This window comes from Polypterus senegalus, chromosome 15 (assembly GCF_016835505.1).
Source record: "Polypterus senegalus isolate Bchr_013 chromosome 15, ASM1683550v1, whole genome shotgun sequence".
Taxonomy (NCBI): Eukaryota; Metazoa; Chordata; class Cladistia; order Polypteriformes; family Polypteridae; genus Polypterus; species Polypterus senegalus.
In genome coordinates, this window is record NC_053168.1 from 122,820,551 (window position 1) to 122,842,981 (window position 22,431).

The following is a 22,431-nucleotide window of genomic DNA, read 5'->3' on the forward strand; positions in this document are numbered from 1 at the left end:
ATAAAGAAAAAATGTAAAAATTAGGCAATACTAATTAACAAAGAATAAAGTAAGGACAGATGGTCAGGAGGACAGAAAAAAACAAAAAACGCCAGAGGGCTGGAGAAAAAAAAAAAAAAATCTGCAGGGGTTCCAAGGCCACGAGACCACCCAGCCCCCACTGGGCATGCTACCTAACATAAATGATCTCAATCAGTCCTCATGGTTTACAGGCTTTATGTGAAAGAATTTGATGATGATTGCCATGTGGACATCTAGTCTTCAGTCTATCAGTGTAGGGACAGCATGGTGCTCTGATCAGGTGGTGGTGGGCATGGAAAAAAGGTACTTCCTGTTTGCTTTATTTGTCTTTCAGATCTAAAACTTGATTGGAGTCCACCTGTGGCAAATTGAATTGACTGGGCATCAGTTAGATGTCCTGTCACACAAATGTGTGTGTAAGGTCTCATTATTCACACAGCATGCCAGGATAAAAACCAAGCCATGAAATCCACGGTACTCTCTGAAGACCTCCACAATAAAATTATGGTGAGGCATAGAACTGGGCAGGGATATAAAACTATTTCTAAAACTTTGAGTATTCCCCAGAGCACAGTGGGCTCAAAAACTGTGAACTGGAAAAAGTCTGGAACCACCAGGGCTTTTCCAAGAATAGGGCATTTTGCCAAACTTTGTAACTGGGCAGGAAGAGCTTTTTCTAGAATGCTCGCGCTAACAGAGCTTCAGAGGTACTCTGATGAAATATAAGAGCCTATCAAAAGGGCAAACATTACAGCAGTACTCTATCAGTTATATGTGTGTGTGGTACACACTCTTAAGCACAAGACATTTGGCAGTTTAAAGGATTCTCTTGGAAATGATTCTCTGGTCTGATAAGACACAAGTTGAACTCTTTAGGCAGACCTCCAAGATTTATGTCTGATGAAGACTAGACACTGCTCTTCACCTGCCTAATGCCATCCCTGTGGTGAAGCATGGTGGTGGCAGCATCATGCTATGGATATGCTTCTTAGCAACAGGTACATGGAGACCAGTCAGAATGGAGGGAAGGAGAAGTCTTCATAGAAGACCCGCTCCAGAGCATGTGCAGCCTAAGACTGGGGCGACAGTTCACCTTTCAGCATGGCAATGACCCAAACCATACAGCCAAGACAATGGTGGAGTGGCTTCCGGTGTTTAGCCAATTTGACAGTCTTAGCAGTCAATTAATCAAATTGTTTGACATCACAATTTTGTTTATTACATATTTTTGTAACAGTGAATCATATTCAAATATAGCAGTAAAATAGAATGTAATTATACATGTTAGTAGTATACATAAAATGTTTTGGAATACCATTTTACAACATCAGGTGGCTAAAATTACTTTTATAGACAGCAGATTCCTACTCTCTAGTGAGAAAAAGATTCCACTGCTATTTTTAATTGGAAGTTTGGATACAAGTTTTAAAATTTTGTTCAAAGAATGGAGGTTTAAAATCTGTGCTGAAGTCTCAAATTAAAATTATTGAGTGTCAGAGAACCATTAAATCGTTATAATCTTTAGATGATGCTGCTATGAGGATGTTTTTAATGTAATGGAAATGATGAATAAATGTTTAGTCATGATAGCATGAAGTGTCACTGAACAGCATTTCAACATAAATTCAGTTGCGTTTATTTTTTCACTTTTCTGGACTTGATTATCATGTCACTTACCTTGTTCAATTTCAAGAAGTGGGAGAAGTGAGCTGCTGTGATGGAGGTTCACACAAGATGCTGTGCTGCCATAGGGGTGAACGCAGGAGGGGAGAAGACAGACCTGAGACTCTTAAGTGTATAGCAAGACCTACCACTGCTTTCTTAGTATAGTAAGGGTTGGTACTTAACTTGTACAGTGATGAATAAATAAGAATATTACTACTATCATATTGAATGAATAAAGAATTTTTTTAACAAGCTTCACAAATAAATACACATCTCATACAATACAGTAATCCCTCGCTATATCGCGCTTTGACTTTCGCAGTTTCGCTCTATCGCGGATTTTATATGAAAGCATAACTAAATATATAACGCGGATTTTTCGCTGCTTCGCGGGTTCTGCGGACAATGTGTCTTTTTACTTCCTGTACATGCTTCCTCAGTTGGTTTGCCCAGTTGATTTCATACAAGGGATGCTATTGACGGATGACTGAGAAGCTAACCAATCAGAGCACGCAGTTAAGTTCCTGTGTGCTGAATGCAGTGTTAACCAGGAAGTCTCGTGTCGCTCATTCAGCATCAACGTGTTTCGCTGTGTAAAGAGTTGTGCTCTTTTGTGTTTATCTTTGTGCGTAGTCAAACCCTTCATTATGGCTCCAAAACGATCTGCTACTGCTTCAGTGGCCGTGCCCAAGCGCAAATGGAAGATGTTAACGATTGCCGAAAAGGTAAACGTTTTGGATTTGTTGAAGGCTACAATTCTTTTTATTTAAAAAGTAGGAAAGGAATATAAGATCTACGGCCGCAGTGTCCTTTTAACCAGGGTGCAAAACAAGTTGTAAGTGGATGTAATAAGGCAGTAGTCTGAATGGAATCTGCTTTAGGGATTTGGATTGAAGGCTGCCGGAAGAAGAACAACGGCAGTGCTACACAATCGCCTGAAGTGGCTCCTTTAGAAGAGCTGTAACGCTCTCCTTTGTTGTGCAGTAAAATTAAACTCATTGTTATCGGACAAGTCATCGTGTCATTGTTGGTGAGTAACCATAATTAATTTTCTACTTACAGTACTTAGTACATATACGTACGTTTAGTGTCACTGTACACACATTTACTGTATACTATTTTTCTTGCATTGTACGTATTTATTGCTGGTGGCCTGTCTATCGTAATGGCTGTAACATATGTGATATCCGAGACACTCGATATCTTTAAAATAATATTTAGGTTTTACTGTATATAAACAGTGTGCTTATATACATAATTTCAATGAATCTTACCTAATATCTAAGAGAATACAAAGGGATTATGCTGTATAACTCATGGGAATATTTATAAACAGTGTGGGAGAGTTTATAAGGGCTTAAAATATATAAAAATAACCATAGAAACATATGGTTTCTACTTCGCGGATTTTCACCTATCGCGGGGGGGTCTGGAACACAACCCCCGCGATCGAGGAGGGATTACTGTACATTCTTTATATGGTAACACATGGCCATCCAAACCCACCAACATCTGACCCTGCCCCGTCCCTTGTCCTGCAGCAAGGTGCATTTCCTTCAGTGCACACAACTGCAGGTGTTTCACTCTTCTGCCATCAGGAGCAGCTGTCAAATGAGTAAAAGAAAAAAAATATATAAAAAATGTACAAGTTGAAGTAACTACTCACAAGGTAAAACTGAAACAGTAAACTTATAGTTAAAGTCGCATAGAACGTTTCTTTGTTTTAAGACAGAAAAGTTCACAAATTTGCCAATGATTCAGCGAGAAACATTGAAATTTGAAAAATGTGCACACCATGCTGTATTCATGACAAATTTCCTTAAAGAATAATTGCACCAAATTTCAACAGAATTGGTCAACTGGGAGCTGATTTGTTTTATGCGAACAGACAAGCAGACATAGCTATTGCAGTAGGTGTTTTTCCTTTTTTTTTTTTTGCATTATATGCGTGCAAACACACCTAAAAAAGATTAATTTATAGTCTCCAAGTTTGAACAGATGAAACTGCTGCAGGAAAACATCACTTTTGATAAAGAGCTTCCAGAGCTGTGAAAGACGGTTTGAGTAAAAGAAAAAGTAACAACATTCCTTGTTTCTGGTTGTTTGGGTCATTTTTCTTTGTTTTTGATTAACTGTGATTATTGGAGTGTTTTGGAAATTCATCAGAGATGCAGCAGCGTCTTGGAACTTTGCAAAGAGCTTAGCTGACTACCATGGTTTATCATAGTGGATTGAGTATTCAGACATGCTGAAAAATGCTGAAGTAGTATAGAACCATTTGGGCCATTTCATGTTGGTGAAACCAGAATTTTGTGGCCTACCATTAGGCCATTTATATTCATTTAAAAATTAACGAGATATACTGATAGTAGTTATAAGGTATTGTTTCATTTGCACTTTTCATTTAAACAAACTGTTTAAATGTCCCGTAATCACCAGGGTGGACCACTGAGCCCCAAACTCAAAACATAGTAATGCCCAACACACTTTTAGGTTTTAATAAAAGATATTTATTTCAACACAGCACCTCTCCAACAATCATCCTTCCAAAGATTCACCACAATACTCAATACCAAACAAATTCCTCCTCCTGTTGGGTGTTGTCTGCTGCCTCCCAACTCTGACTCAATGATGTGAGGCAGCGAGTTCCCCTTTTTTTTTTTTTAATTTTATTGATTTTACTAGGGGGTTTGCCCCCTGCTCACTTCGCTTGCAAACCCTCTGGCCTGCCCTACACACCAGCCACTTCACATCTCTGCCACTCGCATTGTGAAGAGGGGGGCTGAACGAACCCCAAGGAGACGCATTTGCTCCTCTGAAACCCCCTCTTAAACGGTGATTTTAACTTTTTTTTTTAACCTCCTCTGTGCTCGATCACCTGCTGGCTTGCTGCCGTGCCATGTGATCTGCATATTGTGCGGCGCTTCGAACATTTAAAAGCATGTACAGCAGCTGTCCTACTCTTTGTCTTTTATTTCCGGCCCTGGGCATGATTAAGTCTCTTGGCACAAAGTCTCGTCTCGCGGGACGTGAGTTCTTAATTTTTTTAGTTTATAATTTAAAAACGGAATAAGAATCTGAAAATCTAACATCACATTGAAGTTTGATAAACTCTGAAAAGAATGATACCAAACATATATATGTAGGTTTTAATGTAAGCCTGATTTAAAGCATGACAAAAAACATGACATAAAAAGTCACATAAAATAGTTGAACATTTAAGCTTACGATTTAATATATATAGAGAAGATTAAAATCAAATAACATTCCATAAAAGCAAGTCAAGTTTAACAAAACTAGGTTCCCCTTTAAATCGGACCCAGGACTGCTTCTGGTGCTATGCCATGTCTCCCTGGAAGCACTTCCAGGCCATATAGAACAGTGTTTCCCAACCTCGGTCCTGGGGGCCCACTGTAGCTGCAGATTTTTTTAATTGTACTCCTGGGCTAATTAAGTGATGTGTTATCTCCCAAGTTCTGTGTTTTGGGAACAGTATAGAAAATCGAAAAATGAGTTTGTTAAAAAAAAATTATACATATATATATTAAAATGTACCAAGCAGTTATATTAGAATGATGTATATTTTTTCTAACAATATTTTCATCTTGATTTTCTAGGTGTTCTAATTGTTTAATTAATCCATCCATCCATTATCCAACCCGCCATATCCTAACTACAGGGTCACGGGGGTCTGCTGGAGCCAATCCCAGCCAACATCGGGCGCAAGCCCACCACAGGGCACACACCCACACACCAAGCACACACTAGGGAAAATCATCGATCGCCAATGCACCTAATCTGCATGTCTTTGGACTATGGGAGGAAACCCACACGGACACAGGGAGAACATTGTTAACATTGCCTCGGGTACCGACAGGCAGACACACTCAAGTTACCCAAGACACGTTTATTTTTCTTCTCTTTACAAAAGCCCATGCTCACCAGCCCCAACACCCCACAGTCCAGGCCAACACAATGCCTTCTCTTTCTTTGTTTCTTCAGACCACCTCCTGCCTTCTCCAGACCTTGTCCTATCTTCCACCCGACTCTTGTCTCTTCTGCAGGGAGGCGGCCTCTTTAAATAGCACCCGGATGTGCTCCAGGTCGTGCTTCCCGGCCGTCTCCCACCGACACACCCCAGTGTGGCGGAAGTGCCGGCTGTCTGCCCGAAAGCACTCCGGGTGTCCCTGTTTTCTCTTCCCCCCAGCACTTCCGGGTGTGGCAGAAGTACTGAGGTCCAGGGTCTTCCTGGTATTGGGGTCCTCTTGGCGGTAACCCGGGGCCCTACAGCTCTTTACCCATGCCCCTCGAGGTCTGGAGGAGGTACCAGCCCTCCTCCGGTCTTCTTGGGCATCCCGGCTGGGTACCACCTCCATCCGGGTGTGACAACATGCAAACTCCACGCAGGGAGGACCCGGGTCTCCTTACTGCAAGGCAGCAGCGCTACCACTGCGCCACCGTGCCGCCCTTAATTAATCCATTATTTACTAATTAGTGGGTCTGATGCTAAAGTAGTTGCAGCCTTTGATTATTCAGTGTCGTTTGCCAGCGTGTCTCATTTTTCATTGTCATTAATAAGATACGACGAAGGGGAAAAACTGCACAGAGAAAGGGCAAAATATAATGAAATCAACAAAAGAGAGTTGAGCATTTAAATCTCTAGCAAAAGCAAAAATATTTCTAAATGTCTTATAAATGTAAAAAAATCATGCTGCTGTGCTTTTCTGAATGTAGAATGAAAGAAAAATAATACCAGCTAATTAAATGAGATGAGTGTTATCAGGTGTTGTCACTGATTAGGAATCTGGTTGGAATAAAAACCAGAAGCCACAGTGTGCCCCCAGGACCGAGGCTGGGAAACACTAATATAGAAAGTAGGAAGGTCCTCCCTAGACAGCACCCTCTAGTGGGGACCCAGGAACCCCCAGGGACTCCAGCTGCTAAGCCGCCACACGAGGACCACTGCCACCTTGTGTATGGGGAATGAAACTACTCCTGAATGTCAGCTTCCACTGGTCCATCCACTGCAGGTAATCGTCGACTTACGACCTCAGCATCTTATGACCTTACAACCGCAACCGTGTCTCTGTTTATGACCTGCAGCAGTATCGACTACACTCAGTTACATGTGTCTTACATGTACCTGGCCATTGAACCTTACTCTTATTCGATGTTAATGTTGATTTATTTTGTTTGATAATTGTGTCTTTCATTTTTCTATTCTTTAATATGTAAAGCACTTTGAGCTACTGTTTGTATGAAAATGTGCTATATAAATAAATGTTGTTGTTGTTGTTGTAGAAAAAATGGCAATTGATCTTGAATGAAGGTGATCAAGCAGTATGAGTGGTCCTTGTCTCTTGGGCTACTCTTCTGACTCTCCTTCTCACTCCCTGGTCAAAAAGCATGCGAGGAGGTCCTGTGTGTGTTCAGTTGGTGGTGGTGTGATGTTCCTTCCACTTGTGGATATTGGCCCCAATGGTGCTTACTGGAAGATTCAGAAGTTTTGAAATATGCCTGTAACCAGATCCATTGACAAGGTTTGCAACAATCAGGTTGCGAAGGTCATGGGAGAGCTCTTTGCTTTTACTCATCCTGAGATGTTTCTAATGTGACACCGTGGTAGCAAAACTCCTTTTTATAGCCCCACAATATGTACTAACCCAGCTGATATCAATTTGCACCGATAGGAGGTGGAATTACTTTCTAACTACTTACAGGTTTCAGCGGGTTCTTTGCTTTTACTTGCCTTGGTGTGCTTCTTTTTCTTAGCGTATTCAATACTTTTTTTCTCTTTGTTATTCCACTTTACTACTTTATGGGCTTTAATGTTGTGAAATCTTTATATTTGTGGATTTCTTGAGTTAATACCAATGTCTGGCGAGAATTTCATGTGAATAGCCTCATTGGAAATATATTTGCTGAATAAAATGTTGATGCATTCAATACTTATTTCCCCCAACTGTAAGCTTGTTCCCAGAACAGGCCGTGTTAACCACTTTTCAGTTCAAATATTTAAAAAAACATGTAACTTGACCGGGTTGTCCAACCTTTTGTATTTGACTCAAAACAGCACCAGAAAGAGTTTAAGCTCCTTGTGTGCACTGTAATTTGAGATCTTCACTTTCATGTCTCATACAGATTAGCAACAGTAGTATGACAGGCCAGACAGAAAATAAAACCAACAACAGTCAACAAATCCAGCATGTAAATATAAGTACAATCTCAGGCGATTTAAAAACAACTAAGCAGAAAAGTCAGTTAAGTGGATTAGAGAACAAACCGGCTCATACACCTGGGTGCTGTCTTAGTTCAGGTCAGGTTGGGGGGCATGCACTGGTACAACGCATTGCCGCACACACCACACGGCGAAACAGCTCGGCATCCTGGTTGGCAACCACCCCAGGCAGACATGTAGTCCAGTCCCGCCTTCCGACAATGACCATCTATCTGCCGCAGACAGCTGTTATGTGGGTGTCCACTTAGCCTGGTCAAGCTACTCAGGTCTTCAACAATGAGCTAGTTCACTCTTGGGGAATCGCGCCACATGGCCGTAACTGACGCTCCCTCACAACGCAGATAATGTGCCTCATTCGGGACTACATGAGCAAACACTCATTCAACACAAAGTCAAACCAGCTGGTCCCAAAGATTCTCCGAAGAGATTCAGTACCGAAGGAGTCCAGTCTTCATCTCAGATCACTGGATAGCGTCCATGTCTCACAACCATATAGCAAGACAGGAAGCACCAGGACTCTAAAGATTTGGACCTTTGTCATTTTGCATAGATAACAGGAGCGCCACACATCCATTTCAAGCGACCTCATGTCCCCCCCATGCTCTCCCAATCCATCTACTGACTTCATAGGAAGAGTCACAAGAGACATGAATGTCACTGCCAAGGTAAGTAAACTACTCGGCGCAGTTGGCACTCTCTCGGTAGACAGACACACTGCTGATGGCTGTGCCCAAGAGGTCATTAACTCTTTCAGGGCGGATGTCGACTTTTGTCGAAATTCAGGGATAGAGGACAGTAATTGGCTGTAAACTGTGACAAAACTCGCCGTTATGTTTTAGTTCCACTCTCTTTAAAGTTAGCTTTGTTGATTTGACCGAGATTTCTTGCTCGTGCGTGAGTAGCAAAGTGCAAAAACTCCTCACATGGCATCGACATCCGACGAGAGACCAAAGCGAATGCGCAAAGCAAAATACTCCGTGCACAACATTTGGCATATCGTATCGCCAAGTCGGCCTCTGAGTTGTCGGATTTTGATGTAAGTGATCTGGAGATTGAAAACGAAAGTGAGGGGCCAGCGTCAGCTGATCGTAGTGCTGAACATGTCAGCTAATGCGCCTACGCCAACGTTCACCCGGGAGGACCGCCTCTTACGATGACAAGCCAGATTGTGTCCTACTGTGACCACTACTGCTGCGTGAAGACAGCCAGGCAGCTGGCCCATCGCGTATCCCTGCTGGTCAATGAGCTGCTCCCAGAATTGGCAAACAGGCGCTGACCCCAGCCACGACATGCAGCAAAAGACGTTTTATATCGATTTCTGTGTGGAACTATTGCTTTGTGTGCTTTTCAGAAAACTGGAAAAAAAAATTCAGCCCTCAAAGAGTTGATGGCCTGGGTCTTGGTTTATATCCAGGACGCTCACAAGTCCTGACACTCAATCTCTCGAGGGCCCCGATCACAGCCTCCATTGACTCTGTCTTAGTTACTAATGGAGTTTTTCATGCCAGGCCAGCTGTTCCATAGCCATGTCTGCTGAGTTGCCAACTTTCTTAGGTACCTCTCCCACCTTCACAAAAATGATGCCTTATGCAGAAAGTATGTCACGTGATAGCACTGTGTGGTGTAAGTGAGGCTGACCAATGTTTCTAGCATGTTACTGTTCATTTGATCTAAAGGGCATATCACAGTAGATGACTTTTCCAGAGTTTTTCAGTTGTAGCCTTCATTTACAACAACATTTATTTCTATAGTACATTTTCATATAAATAATGTAGCTCAAAGTGCTTTACATGATGAAGAAAGAGAAAAAAGACAAATAAGAATTAAAATAAGGGGACACTAATTAGCATAGAATAAAAGTAAGGTCTGATGGCCAGGGAGGACATAAAAAAACAAACAAAAAAAAAACTCCAGACGGCTGGAGAAAAAAATAAAATCTGCAGGGGTTCCAGACCACGAGACCACCCAGTCCCCTCTAGGCATTCTACCTAACATCAATCAGTCCTCATGGTGTTCAGGTTTCTCATGGAAGAACGTGATGATGATGATCATGTGGACTTCTGGCCTTTAATTCATCAATGTAGGGACAGCACGGTGCTTTGATCAGGTGGTGGTGGTGCAGGTCGCCACCCCAGAAAACCGGAAAAAGAACAGAAGAGAAAGTAGGGGTTAATACAGATTTTGAATATGAATACCATGAATAATCACGATAATTAATTGAATATACAGAACATCAGGATTAAACTAAGATGAAGCTCTGAGAAAGCCATGTTAAAGTAATGTGTTTTCATCAGTTTTTTAAAGTCCTTTACCGTATTAGCCTGGTGACTTCTTAATGGCAGGCTAATCCAGATTTTAAGTGCATAACAGCAGAAGGCCGCCCGCCTCACCACTTCTTTTAAGTTTAGCTCTTGGAATTCTAAGCAGACACTCATTTCAAGATCTAAGGTTACGATTTGGAGTGTAAGGTGAAAAACATTCTGAAATATATGATGGAGCGAGATTATTTAAGGCCTTGTAAACCATAAGCAGTGTTTTAAAGTCAATTCTAAATGGCACAGGTAACCAGTGTAATGACGCTAAGGCTGGTGTGATGTGCTCGGATTTTCTTTTCCTAGTTAAGATTCTGGTAGCTGCATTCTGCACTAGTTGTAACCTATTGATGTCATTTTTGGGGAGTCCTGAGAGGAGTGTGTTACAGTAATCTAATCGACTGAAAACAAAAGCGTGAATGAATTTCTCAGCATCTTGCAATGTTATAAGAGGTCTAATTTTAGTGAGTTGGAAGCAGGTGGTGGTGGGCTCCTCTGAAGGGCTCTGTATGCACGAGAGCTGACAACCAATGAATACTCATCAGGAAATACAATGCAGAGAGGTGGAATAAGGAACATAAGGGCTTTGGATTTCACAAACAGAAAAGAAGCTCGTCTATCTGATGTCTCATGTTTTATGTACCACAACAGAATGGAGATTGATACTGAAGTCGCTGTAGTTCTTAACCCTTTGTAGAGCACCGGCTCCATCAGGCACCATGCTATTTTCTGTTACAAAAAAATGGGAGAGCGTGACTGTCCTGGAAAGTCTTCACACATTCACTAAATATAACATGGGCAGCGATTTTCCGTTAATACAGCAATGAAATCAGTAACCTCACTCGGCAAGTCTGACATACACAATAACTAAAAGCTGCTGTAACAGAAAGAGAAGACAACGATAAAGAGTTGGGCAACCAAGATGGCTACCCCATAAATTTGGAGGCCGTGAAAATCAAAATAAAATTGCGGAGCCGGCTCTTCAGATCCCAGCTTAAGACAGAACTGTCCCAATATGGTGCAGCTTCCTGTTTTGGACCCTTCTGACAGGAAGAAGCAGGTCCTGGAAGTGACATCATAGGTGTCCTAGCCGTCAATCAACTGGTCTGCAGAGGGAGGAAGAGCGAAGCATTAGGACACAGTGGCAACCACTGGAGCAGCAGTAGAATTGCAGTCACTAGGGCCCTTTAGCTGTCCCCTATGGGTACGCATGTGACACTGCGTAATGTGACATCACCTAAACAAGAAGTAGGTTCGATACATCACTTCTGAATTTTTTGAAAATTGGCGAATGGGAATGTGCTTGGAAGAGAGGGATTCCTGTACAAACAGGGAGCACAATAGACAATAACTAGGCTGGATATCATATTAGAGAGTTATTTTTCAAAACAGAATCCATTTTTGAATATATGAGTTATAGAATTTCTTTTGATCGTTGAGAAAAAAAATGAAAGGACGATTGCCTGATTGTGAGCTGACTGAAAATGCAATAAAATATGTAAAGTATCTACATGTTTATATGATTCAAGTCTCACAGGCACTTCCCTCCTGGCTGACTCTGTTGAAGGACATCTTATCAGACTTTAGTTGGCTCCGACTGTCCTGCTAGTTGTGCACATTTTGATGAAGCAGGTACTCTACAAATAAAACTATTTCTGACAAAATATTGTAATGCTGAGTGACAATATGGATCGTCTGCTCTTTACTTTGCTCTTTTAGGGCAGCTCGCTCTCTCTTCTACCAGACTAAATGGAGTTAGCAAGCTTGCCATTTTTGTAGGTTGTGACCAATGAACAGACCAGACTAAGACCACAGAAATCATCGGAGCTCCGACCCAGTAGCTCCATTTAATAAGCAACAAAGAAAGAGGCATCAAGGGTGCATAAGTGGTAGAACTGAAAAGACGGCTGACCAAAAGTTTGTTACTTTCTTTTTTTGCCTTTCTTGGATCTCCCAAAGGGAGCGCGTTCAGCTCGACTCCTGGTTGTGGATGAGACAGCACCTTCTGAGGCCATCCAGTTTAATGGCGTCCCGGTTGGAAGGGGTGGGGCTAACTATCAATCAATCAATCAATCAATCAATCAATCAATCAACATTTATTTATATAGCACATATTCATACAAAAAAATGTAGCTCAAAGTGCTTTACAAAATGAATAGAGAAATAGAAGACACAATAAAAGATAAACATAAGTCAACATTAATTAACATAGAATAAGAGTAAGGTCCGATGGCCAGGGTGGACAGAAAAAACAAAAAAAAACTCCAAAGGCTGGAGAAAAAAATAAAATCTGTAGGGGTTCCAGACCAAGAGACCGCCCAGTCCCCTCTGGGTTATATTGATAACTATGGGTATCACAGCCGGACTTGGGTACCCAAGTGCCATAAGATGTTCAAGAAGGGTGGAGAAGATATGAACAATGATGCCAGAAGTAGAACATTTATCATGACAATCCCCCCAAGCCATGATGCATGATGCACTAGGTGTTCGCAACTTCCTGATTAAAAAAACAATCGCCAAATTCAAAATAAAACCTGCCATTAAAGGACATAGATTTTCAAACATTTCATCAAGCATAATGTGACCAAGGAACCCAAAGGTATCCCAGAAATAGAGTCTTAGGTACGTTTCCAGCAATGGCAACGTCGTCTAACTAAACGCATAGCTGTGGACAGAGATGACTTCAAAGGTGACAGTAGCCACTAATGCGCAGATACATACACAGTTTTTCTAATTAAGAGAAGGTAATGATGTGTGAACAGCACATCAAGAGTTTGAGTAAAGATAGATAAAGAAAAGAGCACTTCAGAGTTAGTAAAAATATAAGGCGAAATGCTGCATTACAGTAATGGTGAAATAAATAACCAATTTCAGCAATGCTTTCTATTACGTTTATTTTACCTTCTTTAACCTAGGAAAATGAATAAGGAGAAAACAGAGCTGGGAATGTCAAATTTAATACATCAACATACCGTATATACTCGTGTTTAAATTCTCCCGCGGATAAGTCAGTGCTCGATTTTACCGTATAATTTCTGGTATTTTATAATGTCGTTCATATAAGTCGAATGCGGAAAACGTTGACTGCCAAGATCTACTTACTTACTTGAAGTTATTTCTTGATGATGAAGTAATCGAAAGAACTGCTGTTGAGATGAACCATTATACTGAACAGAGTCGGGTAAACGACCGTACACCTAAGCAGAGCATCATCACCATCATTATTATTATTATTCACTTCATATTATAATATCTTATATACTCGTAGATAAGTTCTCCCACAGATATGTCGGGGCTTGATTTTATCATATAATTTCTGGTATTTTATACATGTAATGTCAGTCGTATAAGTTGAATGCAGAAAACGTTGACTGCCAAGATCCACTTACTTACTTGAAGTTATTTCTTGATGATGACGATAAGCATGAGCTCAAGCGCGTGCAGATGGAACTCCAAGTCCTGCTCAGGGCGGCGTAGGAGCAGTACAGGAGAAAACTGGAGCACAAGTTGCAGAATAACAGCATGAAGGAAGGGTGGGACGGGATGAAGATCATCACTGGCTGCAACTCGAAGCAGCTTGCCACCATTGAGAGAGACGTGGAGAGAGCAAACCAGATGAACAACTTCTTCAACAGGTTTGACCACCCTAACCATTTCTCTCACCTCGGAGTACTGCACCCTCCACCCATTCTTCTGCTGATACCAGCATAGGAGAGAGTTTCTCCCAACCCACAATTACAACAGCCCAGGTAAGCAGAGAGCTGAGGAGAATTTGTGCCAGCAAAGGCCTGTGCGCTGGAGCTGGGGAGTCTTCTACAGCGCATCTTCAACCTGAACCTGGAACAAGGGAGAGTCCCGAAGCTTTGGAAAACATCTTGCATCACCCCAGTCCCAAAGGTATCACTTCCTAGTGAGCTGAATGACTTCCGGCCTGTCGCTCTGACATCACATGTGATGAAGACCATGGAGCGGCTGCTGCTTCACCACCAGAGGCCACAGGTCCACCACGCCCTCGACCCTCTGCAGTTCGCATACCAGGAGAAGGTGAGAGCGGAGGATGCCATCATCTATATGCTACACCGATTCCTCTCCCACTTGGACAGAGGCAGTGGTGCTGCAAGAATTATGTTTTTGGACTTCTCTGGCACCTTTAACACCATCCAACCTCTGCTCCTCAGGGACAGGCTGACAGAGATGGAAGTAGATTCATACCTGGAGGCATGGATCGTGGACTATCTTACAGACAGACCTCAGTATGGGTGTCTCGGGAACTGCAGGTCTGACATTGTGGTCAGCAACACAGGAGCACCGCAGGGGACTGTACTTTCTCCGGTTCTGTTCAGCCAACATACATCGGACTTCCAATACAACTCAGAGTCCTGCCACGTGCAAAAGTTTGCAGACAACACTGCTATCGTGGACTGCATCAGGAGTGGGCAGGAGGAGGAGTATAGGAACCTAATCAAGGACTTTGTTAAATGGTGCAACTCAAACCACCTACAACTGAACACCAGCAAAACCAAGGAGCTGGTGGTGGATTTTAGGAGGCCCAGGCCCCTCATGGACCCTGTGATCATCAGAGGAGTCTGCAGAGGTTGCAGACCTATAAATACCTGGGAGTGCAGCTGGATGAGAAATTGGGCTGGACTGCCAATACTGATGTTCTGTGCAAGAGAGGACAGAGCCGACTATACTTCCTTAGAAGGCTGGCGTCTTTCAACATCTGCAATAAGATGCTGCAAATGATCTATCAGGCGGTTGTGGCGAGCGCCCTCTTCTATGCTGTGGTGTGCTAGGGAGGCAGCATAAAGAAGAAGGACGCCTTACGCCTGGACAAACTGGTGAGGAAGCCAGACTCTGTTGTAGGAATAAAGCTGGACAGTTTGACATCTGTGGTGGAGCGACGGGCGCTGAGCAGGCTCCTGTCAATCATGGAGAATCCACTGCATCCACTGAACAGGATCATCTCCAGACAGAGGAGCAGCTTCAGCGACAGACTGCTGTCACCGTCCTGCTCCACTGACAGACTGAGGAGACCCCACAATATGCGACTCTTCAATTCCACCCGGTGGGGTAAACGTTAATATTTACAAAATTATTGTCTGTCTGTTATACTTTCATTGTTATCAATCTTTAATTTAATATTGTTTTTATCAGTATGCTGCTGCTGGAGTATGTAAATTTCCCCTTAGGATTAATAAAGTATCTATCTATCTATCTATCTATCTATCTAATCGAAAGAATTGTTGTTGAGATGAACCTTTATACTGAACAGAGTCAGGTAAATGACCGTACACCTAAGCAGTTTTCACATTCAAAGATACATCATACAAAAGACATATTTTGACAGTATATATGGTATTAGCATCATCATCATCATTATTATTATTTACTTCATATTATAATACTGTACTGTATATACTCGTGGATAAGTTCTCCCACGGATAAGTCGGGGCTTGATTTTACCGTATAATTTCCAGTATTTTATAATGTCGGCTGTATAAGTCGAATGTGGAAAACTCACGCTATTGATCCAAGAGATAATGATATGCTAACGGCCACCTGAGAGAGTAGCCACAGAGCACACTGTGGTATAGCAGGTACGAGGCTTCAAAAATAATAATAATAAAAGGGCCAGTTTTAAATCCATAAAGCCGTTAATGAGGTAGTTGGGAGAGTCGCACCTGCACGTGCGGGTGCGATTGTTCTCAATTGCTTCTTTGGCTTCCTGCAGCGTGTGATTAAGGTGCTGCGCCCACGTTCACGCAAGTGTGTATATACACGGGTCAGCACAAGGAAAGTGGAAGAAATAAAAGATGGGAGAATCAAAGACGAGAGGAAAATGAAAATCGAAACAGAAGGAAGTTAAGGGACGTGAAAGGCAGGCTTGGGAACAACGATCTGGCCACCTGGAAGGAGGAGACAGCACGAGCTGGGGCCCCGTGAAGTTCGCCCCACTAAACATTCGGGTGGAGTGTGGCGAGCAGGACAGACGCCTTCCCTAGGCTTCTGAGGTGCGACCACGTGAGCGCGAAGGAAGAAGCGTGGATAGCTGACCTCGGACGGAGGTTGGCCGATAGGTGCTCGTGGCTGCTGAGTCTCTGCTGGCTACGTGAGCAATGGGTGAGCTGGGGAGAAAGAGAAGGAGGTGGACAGAGAGCAGGAGGAGTTAGTCCGCATTTTAACCTTGGATTTTTAATGGATTTATTTATTGATTATTTTTATTCCCACTTTTCACAGGATTTTTATGGATTTATATATGTACTTTTTTTGAACACTGCACAATTGACACTTTTGTTGGTTTTACTTTTGTTTTGACTGGATTTTAATAACAGCACTCGAGCACTTTTTCCACCATTCTCTGGCATCTTCAGAGAATTGTCCTCATTTGTCAGCTCATCTCGGTCACAACTATCGACGGTGTTGGTTCAGCAGACTCCCATTTGGGAAGAGGGAGTCTGTAGGGACCGGCATCGTCACACACACGGCCTTTGTTTCCTATGTGTTGTGCCTACGTGACCACGTGGTAATACCCAAACTATTCCAAAACGACGTCTGCACTGATTTGTGTTTTTTGGTATCTCACACCCTCATACACCTTTATCGTAAGAGCATCCCTTATCTATGATAGAGAGTTCAATCAGAAGAAAATATGAAGCTGGTTTTAAATTAAAAGTCATTGAAGTGGAGAAAGAAATTGGTAACTGCGCTGCTGCAACAAAATTCAATGTGTCTGAGAAACTGATACGAGATTGGAGGAGGCAAGAAGATGAAAAAAAAAACAATTTAAGGGCCGCATTTTTGAATGGGTGTATAAGTCGGGGTCTGATTTTATGATCGATTTTTTGGGTTTCAAGTCCCGACGTATACGTGAGTATATACGGTAATTTAAAACAAATAAGGCACACAATGGGAAAATAAACGTAAGGCAGAGTAAACACAATGGCTGAAATGTAGCACATATCACCTTTTTGCCACAAAGTAGAATTGATGTTTATATCTAGGAAGTTGAAGCCGACCTGATATAATAAAGTTTTGGAAGTGTTTCTACCTCAGGCCCTGTACTTGATTTATTATTGACATATGTGATATACTTAGTCTGTGAGTACCTGCATTTTTGTGGCTAGTGGGGCTGAGGGGGGGTCTTCAGTGCAGGTGGTGAGGTGAGAGGAGGGAGCCTTTTGAACTTCTAGACCCTGGGGGCTGTGGGGGTCTTAATCCGGCCTTGCCTCAGGTTCACTATCAAATTCCCTAACTTCTGAGGTGCTGTCAGAGAGGACAGAAAGTGTGCAGTGGAGGGCCTGATTAAAACCAGAAGACTAAAAACTCCACTTCGTGGCTTTAGAATGCCAGTCAGACTTTGATCTTTTGTTCTTTCTTTCTTTGAGCTCCCATGGGTCAACAGATTTAACAACTTTTTTTTTGTATCTTTTAAGCTGTGGGGCGGTACAGTGGCACAGTGGGTAGCACTGCAGCTTCGCAGTTAGGAGACCCGGGTTCGCTTCCCGGATCCTCCCTGTGTGGAGTTTTCATGTTCTTCTCGTGTCTGTGTGGGTTTCCTCCCACAGTCCAAAGACATGCAGGTTAGGTGCGTTGGCAATCCGAAATTGTCCCTTGTGTGTGCTTGATGTGTGTGTGTGCCCTACGGTGGGCTGGAACCCTGCCTTGTGCCCTGTGTTGGCTGGGATTGGCTCCAGCAGACCCCTGTGACGGATGGATGGATGTTAAGCTATGAGCATTTTGGATTCTAGCACTTGTAGGGATCCTGCTGTATTCTGATTAATTATTGTTTGCTGTTAGTGTTCATTATTCTTAATCTACTCTCTATTTATAAAATCCTAAGCCTTAAAGTGCAACGGTTTAATGTCATGTTTTTTGTCACGCTTTAAATCGGGCTTATTTTAAAACCTACATGTATATGTTTGGTATCATTCTTTTCAGAACTTATCAAACTTTAATGTGATGTTGTTAGATTTTCAGATTCTAATTCCTTTTATAAATTATAAACTAAAAAATATCGAGAACTCACCTCCCGCGAGACAAGACTTTTTGCCAAAAGATTTAACCACGCCCGGGGCTGGAAACAAAAGACAAAGAGTAGGACAGCTGCTGTACAGGCTTTTAAATGTTCGAAGTGCTACTCGAGATGCAGATCACGCAGCACAACAGCAGCAGCAGCAAGCCAGTAGCTGATCGAGCAAAGTGGAGGATAAAAAAACTGTATTTGTTTCCTATTGTATCACCGTTTAAGAGGGGGTTTCGGAGGGGCGACCACATCTCCTTGGGGTGCATTCAGCCAACCCTCTTAACAACATGAGCGGCAGAGACACGAAGTGGCTGGCACGTATTGTATGCCGGGGGGTTGGCAAGCAAAGCGAGCAGGGGATGAACCCCCTAATAATAATAATAATAATAATACATACAATACAATAATACCGGTGGCGCAGTGGGTAGCGCTGCTGCCTAGCATTTAGGAGATCCGGGTTCACTTCCCGGGTCCTCTCTGCGTGGAGTTTGTATGTTCTCCCCGTGTCTGTGTTGGGTTTCCTCCCACAGTCCAAAGACATGCAGGTTAGGTGCATTGGCAATCCGAAATTGTCCCTGATGTGTGTGCTTGGTGTGTGTGTGTGTGTGTGCCCTGCGGTGGGCTGGCGCCCTGACCGGGGTTTGTTTCCTGCCTTGAGTCCTTGTGTTGGCTGGGATTGGCTCCAGCAGACCCCCGTGACCCTGCAGTTACGATAATGGATGAAGGGATTTATATAGCGCCTTTCCTATTCTTCTTTGTAGAAATCTTAAGTTCATGTGTATCGATTGTAACAATGGATGTTATACTGTGGATTTAAAAAGTCTTCAGACCCCTTCACTTTTTCCACCTTTTGTTATGTTGCAGCCTTTTACTGAAATCATTTCAATTTATTTTTTCCCTTATCAAGCAACACTCAATACCCCATAATGACAAAGCCAAGGATGGGATTTTTCGATTTTTTTTTTTTTTTTCAGATTTATCAAAAATAAAAAAAGAACTGAAATATCAAATTGACACAAGTATTTTATCAAAAGGCTACAACAGAACAAAAGATGAAAAGCGAAGGGGTCTAAATACTTTGTGAACCCACTGTATGTCGTCTCCTGTTCAGTTTGTTTCCTTCTGCCGTCAGATTCTGCCTGGCTAACCTTCTTTCATAATTCATTTTGTTTAACACTGATATAGCCGTGTTCACAGGCTGTTTGATTTTATTTGATTTGTTTATAGATATAGGTACATCGATAGTTGCTAGAATGTAATGTTGCAGTGCTAATAATTCTTTTTAGTCATTGAAGAAGAAGCTCCTATCTGCTGAGAAGAGCTGCACAAATCTGTTGCTGCCGTGGATGACGTTGTGGGCTCTGATGCTGACACTAGAGGGAAGCAGAATGAAGCCCACTCCCTGTCACTGCTAGTCACGTGTCTCCCAGGCCTCTGAAGAACAGAGCTGAACGTTGCCTGCTAATTCAGCTGAGGCCCTGCTTTTACTCGGTAGTGCAGCACCCTTCTGCAGGAGAAGCCATGTCTGCTGAAGCGTTAAAAAGCGGCGGTGGCAGCAGCAGCAGCAGCAACAGCAACAGCCAGGACCGAAGTACCTCAGCAGCACAGAGGATCCTAAATGAGATTGAAGCAAACCTGCTAGAATGTAAAGTATGCTTTGAGAAATACTGCCAACATCCGAGAGAGCGAAGGCCAAGGACTCTACCCTGCGGTCACGTGATGTGTTACGAATGTGCCTTGAGTGTCACGCATGCCCATTATCTGCGGCTGGAGTGCCCGTTTTGCCGCCGGCTGTGCAGCGTCTCTGAAATGGCCGACTGCATGCCCCTGATGCACCTTGAGGAGATTGTGTGGAGAGCCCCTAACCCAACTCTGACGTGGCCTCCAGGTGGCTGGAGGACCAGAAAGTCGGCTGTGCCAGCTGTCGTGAAGCTCTCTGATGCCTTTGGAGGCTGGGGCCAGTTAATCAACCCTACTGGAGTGGCATTCTTCAAAAAGTCTGGAGTGGTAATGGTGGTACACGATGGTAAAAAGCGTATGGCAATTTTCAGTCCCAAAGGGAAGTACTTACATGGTTTCGGCTCTAAAGGGTGTATCTGCTACCCGCTGGGTGTCACGGTGACTCGGGATGGGTACATTATAATCACAGATGCTGGTGACGTTTCCGTTAAAGTTTTTAGCTCCCGTGGAAGGAATACTTTGACTGTCAAAAATTCTTTTTTGTTGCCTTGGGGCATACAGACAGATGGCCAAAACCGCATCTTAGTGACGGACGCTCAGGCTGGAACACTCACTCGACTAGAAGTTGATTTTTTGAAGGCTGTCTTACTCAGAAGCCAGATACTGTCCACTTCCTTGTCCTCTCCAAGGGAAATAGCTGTTTCTGAGACAACTGGATTTGTTATAGTTGTGGAACACCTGAAGGAGAGTGGAGATCGGAGCTTCTCCAAAACGCGGCTCAAACTGTTTAATAATAAGATGCAAGTCGTCCACCAGATCGATAGCTTCGGATCCAGTCTTTTTGCACCATTCCACCTGTGTGTGTCTGCTGTGGCTTTTGACAAAGATGACAATGTCTTTGTGGCAGATTCATCACTAAAGGCTTTGCTCTGCTTGGGAAAATTGAAGGAATTCCCTAATTTTCGCATGGTGTTAAGTCACGGACTTTTGCGTCCTGTGGCCCTAGCCTGTGGGGCAGATAATTCATTGATTGTATTAGACAGCGGAGATCACTTTGTGAAAATATATCGTGTTTGCTGATCTGACAATGGCAGGTGACACAGGAATGTCCCAAAAGTAATCATCTGACTTTAAACCTCTGTCGATAATTCAGAGGTGGAAGCCCTTTCATTGTGCTTTGGGACTATCATCATTAAGAGTAGCAATTCTGGTGTCACTTCTGCACTTTTAAAAAATATGTTTTAGACCAGATTTGGGTTTTGGTCAGTAATTTAGATTAGATTAGACTAGATTAGATTACGGCCATGGGGAACTTCAAATGCATACAGGAGCAGAAACATAAAAAACAAGAATAAAGATTCACAAGACAATCAATCAATCAATCAATAGCAGGCTAGCTAATCAGAAGATGTGCCTTGTTTTTTACCTGATGGATTAAAATATGTTTCCAAGGATTCACTTCTCCACTATTATAACTGGGTAACCCATTCTGCGACACTCACGGCCTGCTCACACCTATTCACAGCCATGTGGATTAGAAATAAAATTTTGAGAAGCTCATTGCACAGCAGCAACACATGAGATTGTGCACTAATATGTCTGTAATGCCCTTAGATGTCTGGTGCCCCACAAGTACTACACTGAATGGATCAACAAGTGCCGTCGGGATGTCAAGAAGCGTCGGTAAGCCATTGAAATCCTATTCATGATGAAGAGCAGGGCTTGCAGTTGTTGTCCAAGAATGAGGAATTCCCGGTAAGTGCGGATCCTAAACTCGCACTGATCAGGTCCCTGCCCTTTGTGCACTCTGCCCTTTGCTACTACCGACTAAATATCTTAGTGAGATTCTCAGATTATCCCTGCTGCAGTCACTCATGGAATCTGGAGGAGCACCAAGAAGACAAATTGAACTTGACCACCTAGAGGAAGTAAAGTTGTAATAAGGTTTTACGTGTGAATCAAACAAACAGATCATTATCAAAGCTTGAGGCTACAAGATTGGAGGGCCGGTGCGTCCACCTGACCCTGTGTCCTCCTACCGGTTCTGACCTGGCCCACCTCACCTCTCCTGCTCTGCTTGGGAAAATTGAAGGAGTTCCCTAATTTTTCGAATGGTGTTGAGTCACTGACTTTTTCGCCCTGTGTTGTTGGCCTGCAGAGCAGATAATTCATTGATTGTATTAGATGGTGGGTTGTGCATGGGATGGGATGTGTTGTGATGAGCTTAGTTGTTTCTCAATAAACAAAATGATGTGTTTCTGGTAACGGATCACAAATGTCTATTGTGAATAGTTCGACTGGAACCTTACCCCTTTTTTCCTCATAAGAGCAAAGCTTCAGTGTTTGCCTCTTTCATTTCCACAGGGTCTTTCAGCAATGTAACCTCTGTGGATAATGAGAATTGACTGTAATTACATTGTACCCAAGGTATTGTTGAAGAGACGAATGAAACATTTGAATAAATCAAGTTTAATTTATTGTAATTCTTC

The 22,431-nt window shown here is 42.8% G+C and overlaps 1 protein-coding gene across 1 annotated transcript; it reads left to right on the plus strand.

Moving 5' to 3' along the window:
* The first annotated feature begins 19,783 nt into the window (after positions 1-19,783).
* On the plus strand, positions 19,784-21,022 carry LOC120515524 (E3 ubiquitin-protein ligase NHLRC1-like). The gene has a single exon (XM_039736584.1). The coding sequence runs from the start codon at positions 19,784-19,786 to the stop codon at positions 21,020-21,022; it is 1,239 nt and encodes a 412-aa protein (XP_039592518.1).
* Positions 21,023-22,431: the final 1,409 nt, after the last annotated feature.

Bases quoted from the DNA above. Each gene is read 5' to 3' on its own strand.
- LOC120515524 (XM_039736584.1), top strand. From the start codon at position 19,784: ATGTCTGCTGAAGCGTTAAAAAGCGGCGGTGGCAGCAGCAGCAGCAGC.